The sequence below is a fragment of the Melanotaenia boesemani genome, chromosome 24 (assembly GCF_017639745.1).
Source record: "Melanotaenia boesemani isolate fMelBoe1 chromosome 24, fMelBoe1.pri, whole genome shotgun sequence".
NCBI lineage: Eukaryota > Metazoa > Chordata > Actinopteri > Atheriniformes > Melanotaeniidae > Melanotaenia > Melanotaenia boesemani.
The window spans coordinates 719,169-736,023 of NC_055705.1; the positions used below are offsets into that span (position 1 = coordinate 719,169).

General features: G+C 44.3%; 1 protein-coding gene across 2 annotated transcripts in view; it reads left to right on the plus strand.

Moving 5' to 3' along the window:
• dmd (dystrophin) overlaps positions 1 to 16,855 on the plus strand; it is a 267,266-nt gene that overhangs the window by 120,939 nt on the left and 129,472 nt on the right. Inside the window, exons 9-14 of one of the 2 annotated variants that reach the window (XM_041978350.1) lie at positions 1,784 to 1,980; positions 7,305 to 7,433; positions 12,414 to 12,509; positions 12,591 to 12,689; positions 15,361 to 15,542; positions 15,704 to 15,854. In XM_041978350.1, the coding sequence (XP_041834284.1) occupies positions 1,784 to 1,980; positions 7,305 to 7,433; positions 12,414 to 12,509; positions 12,591 to 12,689; positions 15,361 to 15,542; positions 15,704 to 15,854 (854 nt within the window). The remainder of the gene's footprint in view (positions 1 to 1,783; positions 1,981 to 7,304; positions 7,434 to 12,413; positions 12,510 to 12,590; positions 12,690 to 15,360; positions 15,543 to 15,703; positions 15,855 to 16,855) is intronic. The other variant, XM_041978351.1, reaches the window with a different exon arrangement.

The following is a 16,855-nucleotide window of genomic DNA, read 5'->3' on the forward strand; positions in this document are numbered from 1 at the left end:
CTCTGGTTTGGCCGAACGTGCTCTGGTTTGGCCGAACATGCTCTGGTTTGGCCAAACGTGCTCTAGTATGGCCAAACGTGCTCTGGTTTGGCCGAACGTGCTCTGGTTTGGCCGAACGTGCTCTAGTATGGCCAAACATGCTCTGGTTTGGCCGAACGTGCTCTGGTTTGGCCGAACGTGCTCTGGTTTGGCCGAACGTTCTCTGGTTTGGCCGAACGTTCTCTGGTTTGGCCGAACGTGCTCTGGTTTGGCCGAACGTGCTCTGGTTTGGCCGAACGTTCTCTGGTTTGGCCGAACGTGCTCTGGTTTGGCCGAACGTGCTCTGGTTTGGCCGAACGTGCTCTGGTTTGGCCGAACGTGCTCTGGTTTGGCCGAACGTTCTCTGGTTTGGCCGAACGTGCTCTGGTTTGGCCGAACGTGCTCTGGTTTGGCCGAACGTTCTCTGGTTTGGCAAAACGTTCTCTGGTTTGGCCGAACGTTCTCTGGTTTGGCCAAACGTGCTCTGGTTTGGCCGAACGTTCTCTGGTTTGGCCAAACGTGCTCTAGTATGGCCAAACGTGCTCTGGTTTGGCCTGATCTTCTGTAGCTTCAGAATACGGATGCTGGTCTGGTGACCAGTGCGAAGCGGTGGGAGCGGATGACTTAGACCTGAATGTCTTTCACCATTATTCACTGTACAGGAAACAGAAAAAATTCCCATTTCAATGCATCTGGAATATTCTAAGGAATGAATGATATAGTGTTTATTTAACAGTATGCTGATTATTCCAGGAGAAAATTTCAGTGTCTTCTGTCTGAAACGGTTGTTTAAGACAGAGTTAAGCAGGCCAATGACTTGGGGGAAGAATCTGGTTTTCCGGTGTTAATGCTGCTGAACCTTTTCCCAGCAAGGGAAATAGTCCAGGGTGGGAGGGGGGTCTTTGAGGACTTTGAGCTCTGGTCAGGCAGCATTTCTACATCCTGGATGGAAAGAAGCAAAGACGTCTCTGCCGTCCTCACCACTCCAGGCTTCCAGACTGAGATGCAGCTGCTCAGCCGCTCTCTATGGTGGACGGTGGACAGGATTTTTGTCCGAGCAGTGATGGCTGTGACCTTTCCCTTCAGGAACTTGGTGCTGCTGACCATCTCCACAGCTGAGTTATAGATGAGGACTGGTGCATGGCTTTTCTGTGACTTCCTGAAGTCGATGATGCAGGATCTGGATCAGGCTGTTTGTTGTCCACCTCCTCATCTCCGGAAGCCGAGATGCTGTTGTCCTGGTCCTGGACCTGGACCTACCACTGCCATGTCTTCTGCATGTTTTACAGCATGGTTGGTGGAGGATCTGGTGCAGCAGTCGGGGTCATCAGGGGGACCAGCGGTGGGCCGAGGACTCAGCCCTGCTGAAGGAGATCAGGCTGGAGATGCTGCCTCCTACTCTCACATACTGGGATCTGTTAGAGAGAAAATCCAGTAGCCAGTTATGAAGGGAGATGCGTTTTGTTGCCCAGAAGTTGTGGAATGAGGTTCAGGTCCAGGGAGATGTTAAAAATTTTAGCCAGTTCTCTGGTTAGTTGGTCTATAGAGACCCTTCCTGTTATATGCAGGATCCGGTTTAAAACTTTAGCTCCTTCTTACCTTTGTGAGCTGCGGTTATTCATGTTCCTGCGAGAACAATGTGGTCCAGTTCACAGCTGGTTTTGTTCAGTCCAAGGACCTAACTCGGGGGTGACAGAGGCTTTTCTGTGGCAGGTCCCAGACTCCAGAACTTAAAAGACTTTTTTCTCCTCTCTCTGCTCTGTAGATGTGGCGGTTTCTCACCCTGACAAGAAGAGCATCATCATGTACGTGACGTCACTCTTCCAGGTGCTTCCCCAAATCGTTTCCATGGAAGCCATTCAGGAAGTGGAGACGCTGCCGGCAGCTAGTGCCGCCAATGTTAAACGAGTCACAACGGAGGAGCACTACCAGATCCAGACCCAGCAGCGCTTCTCCCAACAGGTTGGAAGCCGACTCACACTCTTCTCTTTTACAGCGAGTTTCCATCCTGGTTTTTCTTTGGAGTTTGAACATTTTCATGTAAAAACAAAGCATGACTCTCTGTTACATAATGTTCCATCCCAGTCATCTTTGCTGGTGTCCTCATGTATCACAACCCCTCCACTCTTATTTGACTGAGAGTAGCCTGGAGCTGCTCTCAGTTTCTGTCCTGCTGGAGGTGGGCAGCTCTACTTACTCCCTCCGAAGCATTACTGGTGTCAGGCTGAAGCTGTAACTTCTATAAATGAAGCAGGGATTTCTGTTGATTATTTATGGACTAAATTCCTCAATTTCTTCTTTAATTTCCACAAAAATGATCTTTTACTTTAGGTGCTGAGCAGATATATTTGTATAGTAAGATGTTTCTGCACCAGATCTGAAGAGGAAAGGACCATCAAAGTGATCTTCCAGGATGGTTCTAAGTCCTCTGCTTTATTTTAAGCATCTCACACAGATGAAGATCCAATCTTGGCTCTGAGATGACTGTGGGTGGGAAAGTGGAGCCATGAGTTTGATTCAGTGGCCACTTTACAGCAAGTCTGTGGAGGAAGGTTTGAGTTTAAACAGCTAAGTCGGTTCAAGTTTCAGTCCTCTAGGCACTTGTTCATGGTAAAAGTGGAGTACAGGGACCGTAGCACAGAACTGGATGTCAGGAGGTGGGACGCTACCTAGCTTAAGGACTGAAACCAGCAGGTAGTCTGCAGAAACCTGGACGGACAGTGTCAGGGTATCTACAGACCCTGGGATAGGCAGTGGTGGTCCATAACTCAGGACCGCTCCATGGAAGGAACAGAGGCGCTGTCTTTAGACCAGGTCACTCCTTCTACTCGACCTCTTTGGAGACTGATTGATGGGTCGCACCAGATCCCATTGGAGGCTGGTTAATGGTTCTTACACCAAATCCACGCAGGGTGGGCTGAAGTGATGTGTGGTAGGGACATTGCAGCACCAGGCTAGATGGGTAACTTCAAACCTTGCTAAAGGTCAGTAAGCTGAAGGCCATGAGCTCTCCTGGAGTCTTGTTTTCTTCACAGCTTGCTCGTCTGGAAAAGGAACTTCACCTGGGTCCAGCTGGTAATCAATCAGTGGCTGGAGGTTTTCATCTGATGCTCCTTGTAGAGAAAGAAGACTAATCTAGTGTACCGGTCTGCTGGGTCCACAGTGGCCAGTTTGTACGGCCACAGGAAACACAGGTGTGTCAGCTTCAGAGACCAGGTGGAGGAGGAGAAGCAAAATCAATCACACATGGAATAAAAAGGGCTCCACAAAACAAAACAGGAAGCAGAAAGATGGTCAACAAATCCCGCCAAAAAGCAAGATCAGCTCCAAAACAGAGAAATATGACGAAAATGTGCTAATTTCTCAAAAAAAAAAAAAACCACATGGACAGAAATCAGAAAGTTTAACGTCCCAAAATCACTTTGGAAGTAAAACCTCAGTTTGGTGTGTGTATGTGTAATCCATCTGTCCATCTATTCAGGTTCTTCTTTCAGTAGAAACGTTTTCTTGATGATTTTCTCCTGCATCCTTTTGAAGCCATGGCTGACGTTTTCATTAAGCTGCTACCGTTCTCCTTCGGTGATTCTCACGGACCAAACTGTGGCGGCTCAGCGTAGCGTCGGTGTGTGCACAGTGTGCCTGAACAATAGTTTGGCTCTTTGACTCCGTTACTGGATCAGAGGCATGTTAGTGGGAGGTCAGCTGCATCCAGCGCAGAGCAACTGTTCATCGGTCAAACCTTGAAAAGGACAGGGTAATGATGGCCACCGCCATCTGTCGAAGAGTGGAGAGAACCTTCCAGAGGAAGCCAGACCAAGAGAGATGTAGATACAGATGGATGACAGGGAGGCAACGAAGAGGGAGATGGAGCAGATACATGAAAAAGCACAATAAACAAGTAAGGCGGCAATTAAATGATTGATGGAGAGGAAAGAAGCTTCTGCCTCCACCACCTCCTTGTGATACCACGTTAACAAGACCTGAGACCCACTGAGGATGAGTTCTAACTTTTCATGAGGAAAATAACTAAGTTTGTCTCAACAGCTGCTTAAAACTGAGCTGCCTGGTGGACTAACAGCCCACTCATCTGGTGAAAACAAACCTTTAAAGGGAGCATGTGATCTGGGAGCTAGCTGGCCTCTGTACTTACAGCAGGACCGACCACATTCAGTTTTATCATGAAAAGACCAGAAACCAGACGACTCTGGTTAGTATTAAAGTGTCAAAGCAGATCAAAAAGGAGGAATGAAGCAGGAACACACCCCAGAGAATACTTATTTCCCAGATAAAAATCATGCAGATAAGACTCAAGCTGGAGCACTTCTCTCCCAATGGCCTCGTTACAAATGATGGATTTAGGGAAATGAAGCTTTCTGTCTGAGTTTGACAACATTTTTTCCGTCTTATTTTATAATAAACTCACTGGGCCACCACATTATTGCGGTGGCAAGGTTTGCACGGCTCGAAAAGCCTAAGAGCCATGTTGCCAGGAGCTTTATGCCCCTAGTAGGGTCACCCATGGCAAGCAGGTCTCTAGGGAAGGGACCAGCCCAGGTACGGCTCAAAGACCCCTGTAATGAACAAAGAACCATCTGAGCCAAGTTTTCCTTGCCCGAATAAGGGTCACTAGGGCCCCCCTCTGGAGCCAGACCTGGTGTCTGGGCCTTCGCTCGTGGAGCCCAGTTGGACTCAGCCTTAAAGGTTAACATGGGCCCACCACCTGCAGGAGGGGTTGTAGGAACTGGGCTGCGGTCGAATGTCGAACCACGACTGCACCCCCCGACTTGGCGCCTGTATGTTGGGGTTTACCCCGGTGGACGAAAGGGTAGCCTCCCTCCGCCTTCAGGTGGGGGGACGCGTCCTGACTGTTATTTGTGCTTATGCACCAAACAGCAGTTCAGGGTACCCACCCTTTTTGGAGTCCTTGGAGGGGGTGTTGGAGAGCACTCTGTCCAGGGACTCCCTCGTTCTGCTAAGGCAAAGCCTTGGACGTGGGATTAGTTCAGCGAGAACATGGAGAATGGCTTCCAAATTGCTTCAAGGAGATTCTGGTCCACCATCCGGCCGCTCAGGAGGGGAAAGCAGCGCTCCATCAACACTGTGTACAGAGGGGATGGGGGGCTGCTGACTTCGGCTCAGGACGTTGTGGGTCGGTGGAAAGAATACTTTGAAGACCTCCTGAATCCCACTAACACGTCTTCCTACGCAGAAGCAGAGCTGGTGGACCCAGGGGTGGGTTCTCCTCTCTCCAGGATGGAGGTCACTGTTGAAAAGCTCTACGCACACTCCAGATTTTCACCGGAATCGTGTGCACTGGACTTATAAATGCTCTTTATTGGTGACGACAGGTGCTGGCCAGCTCACCGACTACAAACACACAGACGAGCATCTGTTTGTTGTCGGAAGAGGCGGAGCACGGCAACGTTTCATTAACCATCGTGACAATGGGACAAGCTCTAACGAAAGGAAAGAGCAATAATACTAAGATGATAGGACAGACCTATATCACTGCGCGGAGGGGTACGCAGCCTGATCACTACTCTGCTCCATGTTTCTTCCGTGGTTTTTTAGGCTCTGCCTGATACACAGCTTCTTTTAATTCAGTCCAGTCGTCACATTGCTGGAATAACTTCCTGCTTCCTGTGGACTGACCAGCTGAGAGTTTTCCTCCTACTGGTGAAAGTATTCCTGCCCTATGTGTCTGGAGGCTGCTAGCAGCTCATTTAATTAGCAGTTAGCTCACCTGTAGCCACAGGTGTGTCTGTGTGCTTCGTGAAGACTTTAGTGGGCTGTATTCGGCACGTTGTTCATTAGATTCTAAGGGTGAACGGTGAAAAAGTTGAGGGTTATTGCGACATGCTTTCTGTGTGCGCATCGTTCCAGCGTAAAGTTCAAACTGATGATGAGTACAGAAAACGAAGAACTGCGTATCAATCAATCATTTAATATTCAATTTACAGTTAACATCTAAAAAATAATAATCCGCTTGTTTTTCTATTATTATTCTTTAATGAATCTGAAACAAAAAGTTAAAATTAGAAGATTAAACTACCTCTAATATCAAAATTAGCTGATGCTTTTTAGTTCAGATTTGGACTTAAATATGAAGTGAACGAGTGATACACGGGCCCATATCCTCCAGTACTTTTACTTCTGCTCCAGTCTAACAAACTAAGGGTGGAACATAAATCCAGAGCTGCCAGCAGCTTAGCCTTAGCTTAGCCCAGCCGCCGTCCTCTGGACCCGGTGAAGGTGTCTGGAGGGTGGTGTGGATGTGGAGGAGAGCATGACTCTGTGCTGCATCTCGCATCTGTTTCTCTTTGTCCATCTGCGTCATCTCACGTCTGCATCCACAGCCTGGTTTCCATCCAAGGACATGTTAACCCAAACACCATCAGCAGAGGTGAAAAAGCCGCTCATGAGATCAGGATTCCAGTCCACCGCGGACCAGAGGGAACGTTTTTATCTGACATTCATTCATTTATTTATATTTCATGAATTTATTCGGGTTAAATTCTAGTGTAGCGCTGCATCTGTTGGTCCAGCCAAATAAATAAATGGATAATCAAATAATTAATAACTGTTATACACACACACACACACACACAGAAATACTTCTGTTCTGTGCATTAAGTAAACTTTGCACCAAAAGTAAGGAAACTAGTGTTTGGTTGATTATTTCCCCCCTTTAATAAACCCAGCTGGTGTTGTATAAAAGTGGCTGGAAGGCTGGATTAGTCACCTTTCCAGCAGGTAGAAGGGGTGAGGATGCTTCTCTGGGACGAGTAACAGCGATGGGCAGAGCCCCCAGAAAATGGGCCCCTGTCATATTCTCCTGTTAGAGAATATTTCATTACTTTTAGTCGTTTAGCTGTTGCTCATCCCACACATGCACCATCCTTACCTTTTTGTAAAGGTGAGTAATCAGGCTTTCTAAACATGTAGAATTAAACCCTGGTCCAGTTTTCTCCTCCTCTGTCTCTACTTTGGTTGGATGGAAACCGAGCTCTTTGTTCATATTGTTCACTTTTCTCTCTTCTTTCTTTCTCTCTCTTCTGCACCTTCACCTGCAACTTTTCCTCTTTCTTTTTATCCTCCTGCTTTTTTCTCCACCTCTTGCTTTGCTGCTTCCTACTCTGTTGCACATTTTGGCTTTCGGAGCTTTTGCGCTCTTGTTTTGCATTCTTCTGCCCATCTCCTCATCCTGCCTCTGTCCTTTCTCGTCTCTCTGCCAACTCCACCTCCTTTTTCCTCTGTCATCCTCTACCTCTGTCTTTTCCTCTCAGATCACAGTGAATGTGGCTCAGGGGCGAGTGCAGAGCCCCTCTCCTCAGCCTCGTTATAAAAGCTATGCCTTCACCCAGGCTGCATATGTCAAGTCGCCAGAGCAAAAGAGGAGGCGTTTTACTGATCAGGTCCGTGTCTAGCCATGCTAACACTTAAAGCGGAACACCTGTCTGCATGTTTTGGCTGAACACCTGTTGTTTTGTCTGCCATTGTGTTTGTTTCTGTGAAAAATGTCCACGAGAGCAAGTCTAGAAACAAGTCTCGATCCCTACACTGTAAAAAGTAACAGTTAAAAATGGAGAAAAATACAGGACTTGTTACGGTGGATATTTTTTGCAGTGTGTCCTGCTACATTATTTCATGTTTTTAATGAAAAAGTCTTTTTTTATTTGACGTTATTGATGTAATATTGTTGAAATCCATCCAGCTGTGTGTCTGTCTCCCCTTTTACATCTTTAGTGAAAAAAACGCCTTTTCTTTGACAATTTTAAGACAACTTGTGTTAATTGTATTAAAAATAAATAACTTCTCCCAGTTAGGGTTGGTTGGCTCCTATAAGGGCTGAAAATGAGTCACCTGCTAGAATAAAACGGGACAACGGTGTTGATTTTCAATACTTGCTCAAGTTCACAAAACAGGAGTGAAAACCTCTAAAATCTGAAGTTCCCCATCGGGCGGCGTTGAGAACTGATGGTGTCAAACGGCCTAAATGTCTGTTTTAGAGCTACAGCTGCGTCATCACTCAGAGACGCTCATATTCACCCTGAAAGTCTTTTTCATGCAAGCCGGAGACTTTTTACATTTGTGGTATGAGCCGTCTTTATTCCTCCCCAGTAGCTCGTATGCTCACGTTCACATCCTAACAAATCTCACAAGTCTTCCCTTTTCTAAAGCCTTGTTTCCATGGAGTGGTTCGGCTCGGTTAGGAATGGCTCAGCCCGGTCAAACCGGTGCCTGGTGGGTGGGGTTGAGCCCAAATGCCTCGCATTGCGCCACACTAGCGTAAGAACAGCGATCGTAATGATACGATAGCGAGGGATGTTCAGCTCATGATTGTTAGCATGGTGGTATCCTCCTTCACATAGAGGACAGACATTCTACATCTCTCCTCGGTTATTGGATAGCTGTGTTAGCTGCTGCGCCTTGTGACATGAAACTGGATTCTGCTGCAGGGCTGTGGGTCTGCAAACATATTAGCTAATATTAACTTCCTCCAGCCCACCTCTGACATGCCAACATCCTGTATTTAAGTGTCAAAACTAAACCTAGTTAGTGGCTTAGTCCAGTTCTACAGCAAAAGAAAGACATACTGGTTGTTTGATGAGCTTCACCGGAGCTGGAAACAGGTGTCAGATCAGACGAAGCAGCGTTCAGAGGAACGTTTCTTCCATAAAATCATGCAGTAGGTCTCAGAAACAGTATGTATCAGATATGATACGTATAGTGTTAAAGGGTTAACGGGTGGCCGAGATAACGGTTAATAATACTGTAACAATAGTTAAATGGTCAAAACTTGAAACACGGTAGTGATGGGACGAACACTTATGTTTGATATTACATACCCAAACCAAGAGGTCACCGGTTTACTTCCTTCATTTTAGTCACTGGAGAATGTGGAGCAGGCAGTTAAAGGGTTGATATCTGTATTTTAGTTTTCAGTGTCAATGCTTTTTTTTTAGTATTCAAAAGTAAAAACCTGTGTTTCTGTTTTAAGTTTAAGTTTGACTTTTTTTTCAAAGGCAAAATTTACTTATAGCAACACTGAGCTGTTTCTATTTCAGCTCCATGGGCTTTCTTCAAAAAACCAAACAACGATTAAAATTTTTAATCACGATTAATCGCATGACATGCTGCGATTAATCGCGATTGCATTGTTACACACATAATGTCTCTTTCCTTTAAAAGAAGGCCTACAGCTATATAAAGAAAATGCAGTAAGTTTTGGTTTACTAACACACATCAGGGGTCTCCAACCTTCAACTCTGGACCTTCCACAATGCCTCTAAATACGTGGCTAAAATATTATTTAAATCTATCTTTCTTGTCATTAGGTTGGAAACCAGGGACTTTTTTTTCTTTTACATAATTTTCCACAAACATCTACATCCCTTAGAAGAAAGTCTGTTTATCCTCTTTTTATAAAGGTTTTATGCTTTTCTTTATTTTAAAACCTTAAAAATAGAAATAAAAATGTGGTTCTTCAAAAATAACAAACATCCTATGGTGGTTCTTCATTAAAAATATATATTAAGTTGCCTTTTTGAAAAGTCTGGTAACATCTGCGTCTCTAAAGGAGTTTTATTTAGCTGGCTGAGGGAAAAATGTCTCTTTGGATTGGAAAGGCTGCAGACCCCTGGACTAAACACATAAACAGGTTTAGCAGCAGTTTTCTCTTTAAACAGCAACAGTTAAATATTTCTTCATATATAAAATCACATATTTATGAGAAAGAAGGATGAAATGTTCAGGATTTACTAACTAAAAGGTAAAAAGTCAGCAGGATGAATTTAAAGCTGTGAAGCTGCTTCCTTCTAAACACAGAAGGAACAATATGTGATGAATATCAGCATCAGGTGAACAGACAGAAAGCAGGATGAGAATCTCACAGCTTCTAGATGGTGAGGAGAGAGAAATATTCACAATATGCACAATAACTTCCATCCATGCACCTTCACTGCTTCATTATCCACATTTCTGGATATAAATTCTCTAAACTTTCATTCTTAGCTTGACTGTTTAGCTTCACCTCTGCACCTGCAGCCTCCGCTACCGGGAGTTAAGGGTTAACATCTCGTTTCCGGGTGTAACGTCAGGTCTGTAGATGTAACTATAAACATGTGTGGTATCCACAGAAAGTCCAGAATCTCAGCTACCAGCTCAGCAAAACCATTTCTATCACCAACAAACACAGTTAAGACAACAATGATTAAAAAACCAGGTACACAAAGTCTGAAAAATACATAAACACAGATGATGTTTCCCCATGAACACGAACAAACGACTCCTCTACTGAAAGCTCACATCTCACAGATTCTACAGCTGGAAGTTTCATCTTAATATGACCAAGATTCACCGAACCAGAGGCAGAAGAAGACCCGATTTATGCTGCACGTTTGTAAAAGTCAGAAAACATGTCTCACCTTTGCTGTCTTGCATAAATTAAAACCGCATTTATTAAAATAAATAAATAAAAAGTTTCCCGTCCAAAATTCATGATGTTCTAGCATCTGCAGGGTTAGACAAAGAGAAACGTTGGTTCTTCTTCTGTCTTAAGTTCTAGACAGAAAACGTCTCTTCATGTTAATAAACAGGGATAAAGGGAGACATGGATGCCATGTTTCTGTGGTCAAAGCCAGCGGCCAGCAAAAAAAAAAAAAAAAACTTAATATGTGATTAAAAAATTAACGGTGTTATTTAATCGATGTGTTAACGCGCGATGAACGCGTTAATGTTCCCAGCCCTAAAAAAACAGAAGAAAGTACAAGCGTAGACATCCTCCAAGTCGTTGTCATTTTACTTATTTATTTTTGCCATTTTGCCATTATTTTGAGCTATTTTTAATATTCTTTTAGCTCAAATGGCCACATTATCCCCTTCCCCCCATGGGAATGTGAATCCCCACCACGGATGTCAACTCGATACATGTCTCAATACACTGCCAGCGATACGATACATTAACGATACAGTGAAGCCCCCTGCTATTACGATGCCATACGATGTGGTCGAATCGATACAATTCACCCTGTTCATGATATGATACGATTCATTAATGATTTCACAGCGATTTGATTTTGTACGATGTGATTCCGTTTGATACGATTCATAATGTCCTTCAAAACAATTCAACACAGTCACGCCCACATGTGGTTTCTAAATAACATCTGAGTTATTTTGTCCTCTCGTGTCTCCTGTGAAGGGTGTATCTGATACATCAATGTTTTCTATAAAGCAAACCAATAACTCCAACTTTTTTAAAAACAAAGATGCATTCAGCATGGTCCAGACGGACGATTGTTTTATTCCTAATAAACACTAAATCATGAAAACAGTTTTTTTTTCATTACATTTACTCAGCCAATTTGTTTTTGTCCTCTTAAAACAGCACAGACCATTTACAAACAGTCCTTTTCTCAGGTCCCCTCACATGATTCTGTCTGGAATTTTAGTTTTACAAAACACTGTAAAATGTACATACGCTGAGTATGCTGCCTCCATGTTTGCTGTTTACTAACTGCAGCTGCACCACCCAGATCCCATTTATTACAAAAAACTAATAATGTAAAAAAAATAAAATGTTAGCAAAGTTGCATCCGAACAAGACTTGTGAAACAATGCCCTTTTGGACAGGAGAGGTCATAATAACACACAGCAGCACATTTAATGAACACCAATCAGTAAACACCTCATTGTCTGGCATGGTGGTAGAGGTATGGTGATCTGGGCCCATCAACTCATCGTGGAGCTAAATGTGAAGCCATCTGTCCAGAGTACCTCGATGAACTCCGGCAACAGAAAGAATTGGACGTAAAGATCCTCCACAAAGATGAAAGAGACCAACAACACATCCAGAGAATAATTAGTCACGTTTTAATGTTAATGAATCTGCTGTTTCTGCCTTAGTTTTTATTCAGTAAACCACAGTGTAATATGCCCAGAGTAGGCTAGAGTTCATATTATAGCATTGATCCAGAGGCTGCAAATGTTGAAGTTCTTACTTTTGGACCAGTTATGATACAACTGCAGAGGCAGAGGCGGAGGCCTCGTGTATCTCTGAATTACCAGAGAACAGAGCCAACGAGGCTTGTTCATATCCAGATCAGAGGCAGAGATAAATTCTGGATAAGCTCCAGAACTTCTTGTCATGTCTTGTAAAGGGTAACAATAGGCCTTCTTCCCTTTTATCTTCCATGTCCAACCTTTTTCTACTCAGTTTCCTCATTTCATTCATCCTGTTTGGTTTTGTTTTTAATTTTTCCTCCAACTTCTTCTTTTTCTTTCTTCTCCTTCTCGACCATCTGACAATGAAACCCCCCCTTTTCCCTTCATATCCCCTCAAACCTCTAACCCTCTCTCCTCCTCTTATCTGTTACCTACTGCTTCCCTCTTAGCTGCTGAATCCCAACCAGGAGGAGCTGCAGCGGGGCCTCAGCCCTCTGCCTCCAGGCTCCACCAGCCTGGAGAGCTACCAGGCCTCGCTGGAGGAGGTATGGCACCGTGATATTTGTTAGAAGTGAGACAAAAGCCAGAAATCTACTTGTTCTTCAATCAAACTCTGCCTTGAAAAGGTGCTGACGTGGCTGCTGTCGGCTGAGGACGGCCTTCAGGCCCAGCCCCCCATTTCCAGCCATGTGGAGGAGGTGAAGGAGCAGTTCCACACACATGAGGTAGGAGCCAGTTTTTACTGTTGTAAAGTGCTTGATTTTTTCAGTTGATATTTCACCTTTTATGCTTTAGAGTTGGGACACTGTGTAAAATTTAAATAAAAACAGAATAGAAACCTCATCAACTCATATTTTATTCCCAGTAGACGATAAACACATCAGATGAAACTGAGACGTTTCACCATGTGATGAAAACATGAGCTGATAGTGAATCTGATGCAGCAACACATCTGGAAAAAGTTGGAACCGGAGCGACAAAAGGCTGGAAAAGTACCTGGTACAAACCAGAAACACCCTGGAACTACTTTTCACACCGTGTCGAACATCACCCTGGAACTACTTTTTACACCACCCTGGAACTACTTTTTACACAATGCCGAACATCACCCTGGAACTACTTTTCACACCGTGTCGAACATCACCCTGGAACTACTTTTCACACCGTGTCGAACATCGCCCTGGAACTACTTTTTACACCGTGTCGAACATCGCCCTGGAACTACTTTTCACACCGTGCCGAACATCACCCTGGAACTACTTTTCACACCGTGCCGAACATCACCCTGGAACTACTTTTCACACCGTGCCGAACATCACCCTGGAACTACTTTTCACACCGTGCCGAACATCACCCTGGAACTACTTTTTACACCGTGCCGAACATCACCCTGGAACTACTTTTCACACCGTGTCGAACATCACCCTGGAACTACTTTTTACACCGTGCCGAACATCACCCTGGAACTACTTTTTACACCACCCTGGAACTACTTTTTATACAATGCCGAACATCACCCTGGAACTACTTTTCACACCGTGTTGAACATCACCCTGGAACTACTTTTTACACCACCCTGGAACTACTTTTTACACAATGCGAACATCACCCTGGAACTACTTTTCACACCGTGTCGAACATCACCCGGGAACTACTTTTTACACCACCCTGGAACTACTTTTTACACAATGCGAACATCACCCTAGAACTACTTTTCACACCGTGTCGAACATCACCCTGGAACTACTTTTCACACCGTGTCGAACATCACCCTGGAACTACTTTTTACACCGTGTCGAACATCACCCTGGAACTACTTTTTACACCACCCTGGAACTACTTTTTACACAATGCCGAACATCACCCTGGAACTCCTTTTCACACCGTGTCGAACATCACCCTGGAACTACTTTTTACACCACCCTGGAACTACTTTTTACACAATGCCGAACATCACCCTGGAACTACTTTTCACACCGTGTCGAACATCACCCTGGAACTACTTTTTACACCACCATGGAACTACTTTTTACACAATGCGAACATCACCCTGGAACTACTTTTCACACCGTGTCGAACATCACCCTGGAACCACTTTTCACACCGTGTCGAACATCACCCTGGAACTACTTTTTACACCGTGTCGAACATCACCCTGGAACTACTTTTTACACCACCCTGGAACTACTTTTTACACAATGCCGAACATCACCCTGGAACTACTTTTCACACCGTGTCGAACATCACCCTGGAACTACTTTTCACACCGTGTCGAACATCACCCTGGAACTACTTTTCACACCGTGTCGAACATCACCCTGGAACTACTTTTTACACCACCCTGGAACTACTTTTTACACAATGCGAACATCACCCTGGAACTACTTTTCACACCGTGTCGAACATCACCCTGGAACCACTTTTCACACCGTGTCGAACATCACCCTGGAACTACTTTTTACACCGTGTCGAACATCACCCTGGAACTACTTTTTACACCACCCTGGAACTACTTTTTACACAATGCCGAACATCACCCTGGAACTACTTTTCACACCGTGTCGAACATCACCCTGGAACTACTTTTCACACCGTGTCGAACATCACCCTGGAACTACTTTTTACACCATGCCGAACATCACCCTGGAACTACTTTTTACACCATGCCGAACGTCACCCTGGAACTACTTTTTACACCACCCTGGAACTACTTTTTACACAATGCCGAACATCACCCTGGAACTACTTTTCACACCGTGTCGAACATCACCCTGGAACTACTTTTCACACCGTGTCGAACATCACCCTGGAACTACTTTTCACACCGTGTCGAACATCACCCTGGAACTACTTTTTACACCATGCCGAACATCACCCTGGAACTACTTTTTACAGCATGCCGAACATCACCCTGGAACTACTTTTTCCACCGTGCCGAACATCACCCTGGAACTACTTTTCACACCGTGTCGAACATCACCCTGGAACTACTTTTTACACCATGCCGAACATCACCCTGGAACTACTTTTTACACCATGCCGAACGTCACCCTGGAACTACTTTTTCCACCGTGTTGAACATCACCCTGGAACTACTTTTTACACCGTGTCGAACATCACCCTGGAACTACTTTTCACACCGTGTTGAACACCACCCTGGAACTACTTTTTACACCGTGCCGAACATCATCCTGGAACTACTTTTTACACTGTGCCAAACATCACCCTGGAACTACTTTTTACAGACGTGTTGCTGCATCAGATTCACTATCAGCTCATATTTTCCATCACATGGTGAAATGTCTCAGCGTTCTTCACATCTTTTAAAGCTGATGTGTAAAGTAAAGTGAACTTTGTGTGTATGTGCGTGACATGTTCCCATCTTTCACCTTCTAGGGTTACATGGTGGAGTTGACGACACATCAGGGTAGCGTTGGGCGGGTCCTCCGGGCTGGTGCTGCCCTGCTGAGGGAGGGAAACCTGAGTGAAGAGGAGGACTCAGAAGTCAGGGAGCAGATGAACCTCCTGAACTCGCGGTGGGAACACTTGAGAGTGGCCAGCATGGAGAGACAGAGCAGGTACACCAAAGATAAAATGATATGCATCCACAAACTAGTGATTTCAACTATATCCAACAATGATGGTTTTTAAAGAGCACCTGCAAAGATGGCTTTGCCTCCTTCCTTTGAGCCCATAAACAAAGCTTCAAAGCTTTAATACAGATGTCTCTCACTCCCAGACTCCATGAGGTCCTTATGGACCTGCAGCATCAGCAGCTTCAGCAGCTCACCGACTGGTTAGACAAAACAGAGACACGCATCAAGAGGATTGGATCTCAGCCACTTGGTCCTGACCTGGAAGATATCAAGCACCAAGTGGAGGAACACAAGGTGGGAATCTGCTGGGAGGGACGTAGCCCTACTAATCCAACCAAGTACATCATCATCTACTTATTCAACCAGAACATAAAACAAGATCTGATAAATTTAATTAATTCATGTGTATGCTTGCAAAAATCCCAAATATTAACCCCACCCTCTGCTATATACACATACCATGTCCTGACTCTTTTAATGCAGAACTTAATGAAGACAGGACAGAATGTCTGGACAGGTAAACAGGGATGTTGTTGCTGATAACTTTAACAATGCTTTTCTAAAACACTTCTTAATGAGTTTGCTAATTAAGTGGAAAGAGTTGAATTAAAGGCCAAGACCATGTAGAAAAAAGGAAAAAGAGGTGGTAACAATATCCTCTTCAAACATCCTTTTGTTTTAGTTTTTACATTTCATCTTTTTACATTGGCTTTTATTGTGTTAAAGTACTTTAAATATTTAATTGTAAGAAGTCTGCCTCCTTGACTGCTTGTTGTTTAAGTTCCCAAACATGTAGATGTTTCAGCATCTGTAGGTATGTTGTTATGGTGGGGTTGTTCGTGAAATGTTGCATCACTGTGGTTCAACCTTTATTGCCAAAATTGGCTGGTGTTCTCATGGTGCAGGTTTTACTATTGGTTTGTGATTTTTTTTTGTTTGTTTGTTTTACATGGAATAATTGTAGATACTGACTATTTTGGAGGCGTCCATTGGTTGGCAATTGAGTGGTAATGACATCACCTAATCTCAGGTGCTCACAATTATGTCACAACTGGAATACAGCATCTATGAACAAGGAAATGCTGGTGTTAGCATTAGAGAGGCTAATCACTAGCATGCCTTAAGTTAGCAACCTACTGGATTAGATACTCTTTCTGCTATTTATTAGCAAGCAAAAACTGTTGTTAGCATTAGAGAGTCTAAAAACTAGCATGACTTATACTAGTGAAGTACTAGATTACATATCCTCTCTGCTGTTTGTTAGCAACAAAAAGCTGGTGTTAGCATTAGAGAGG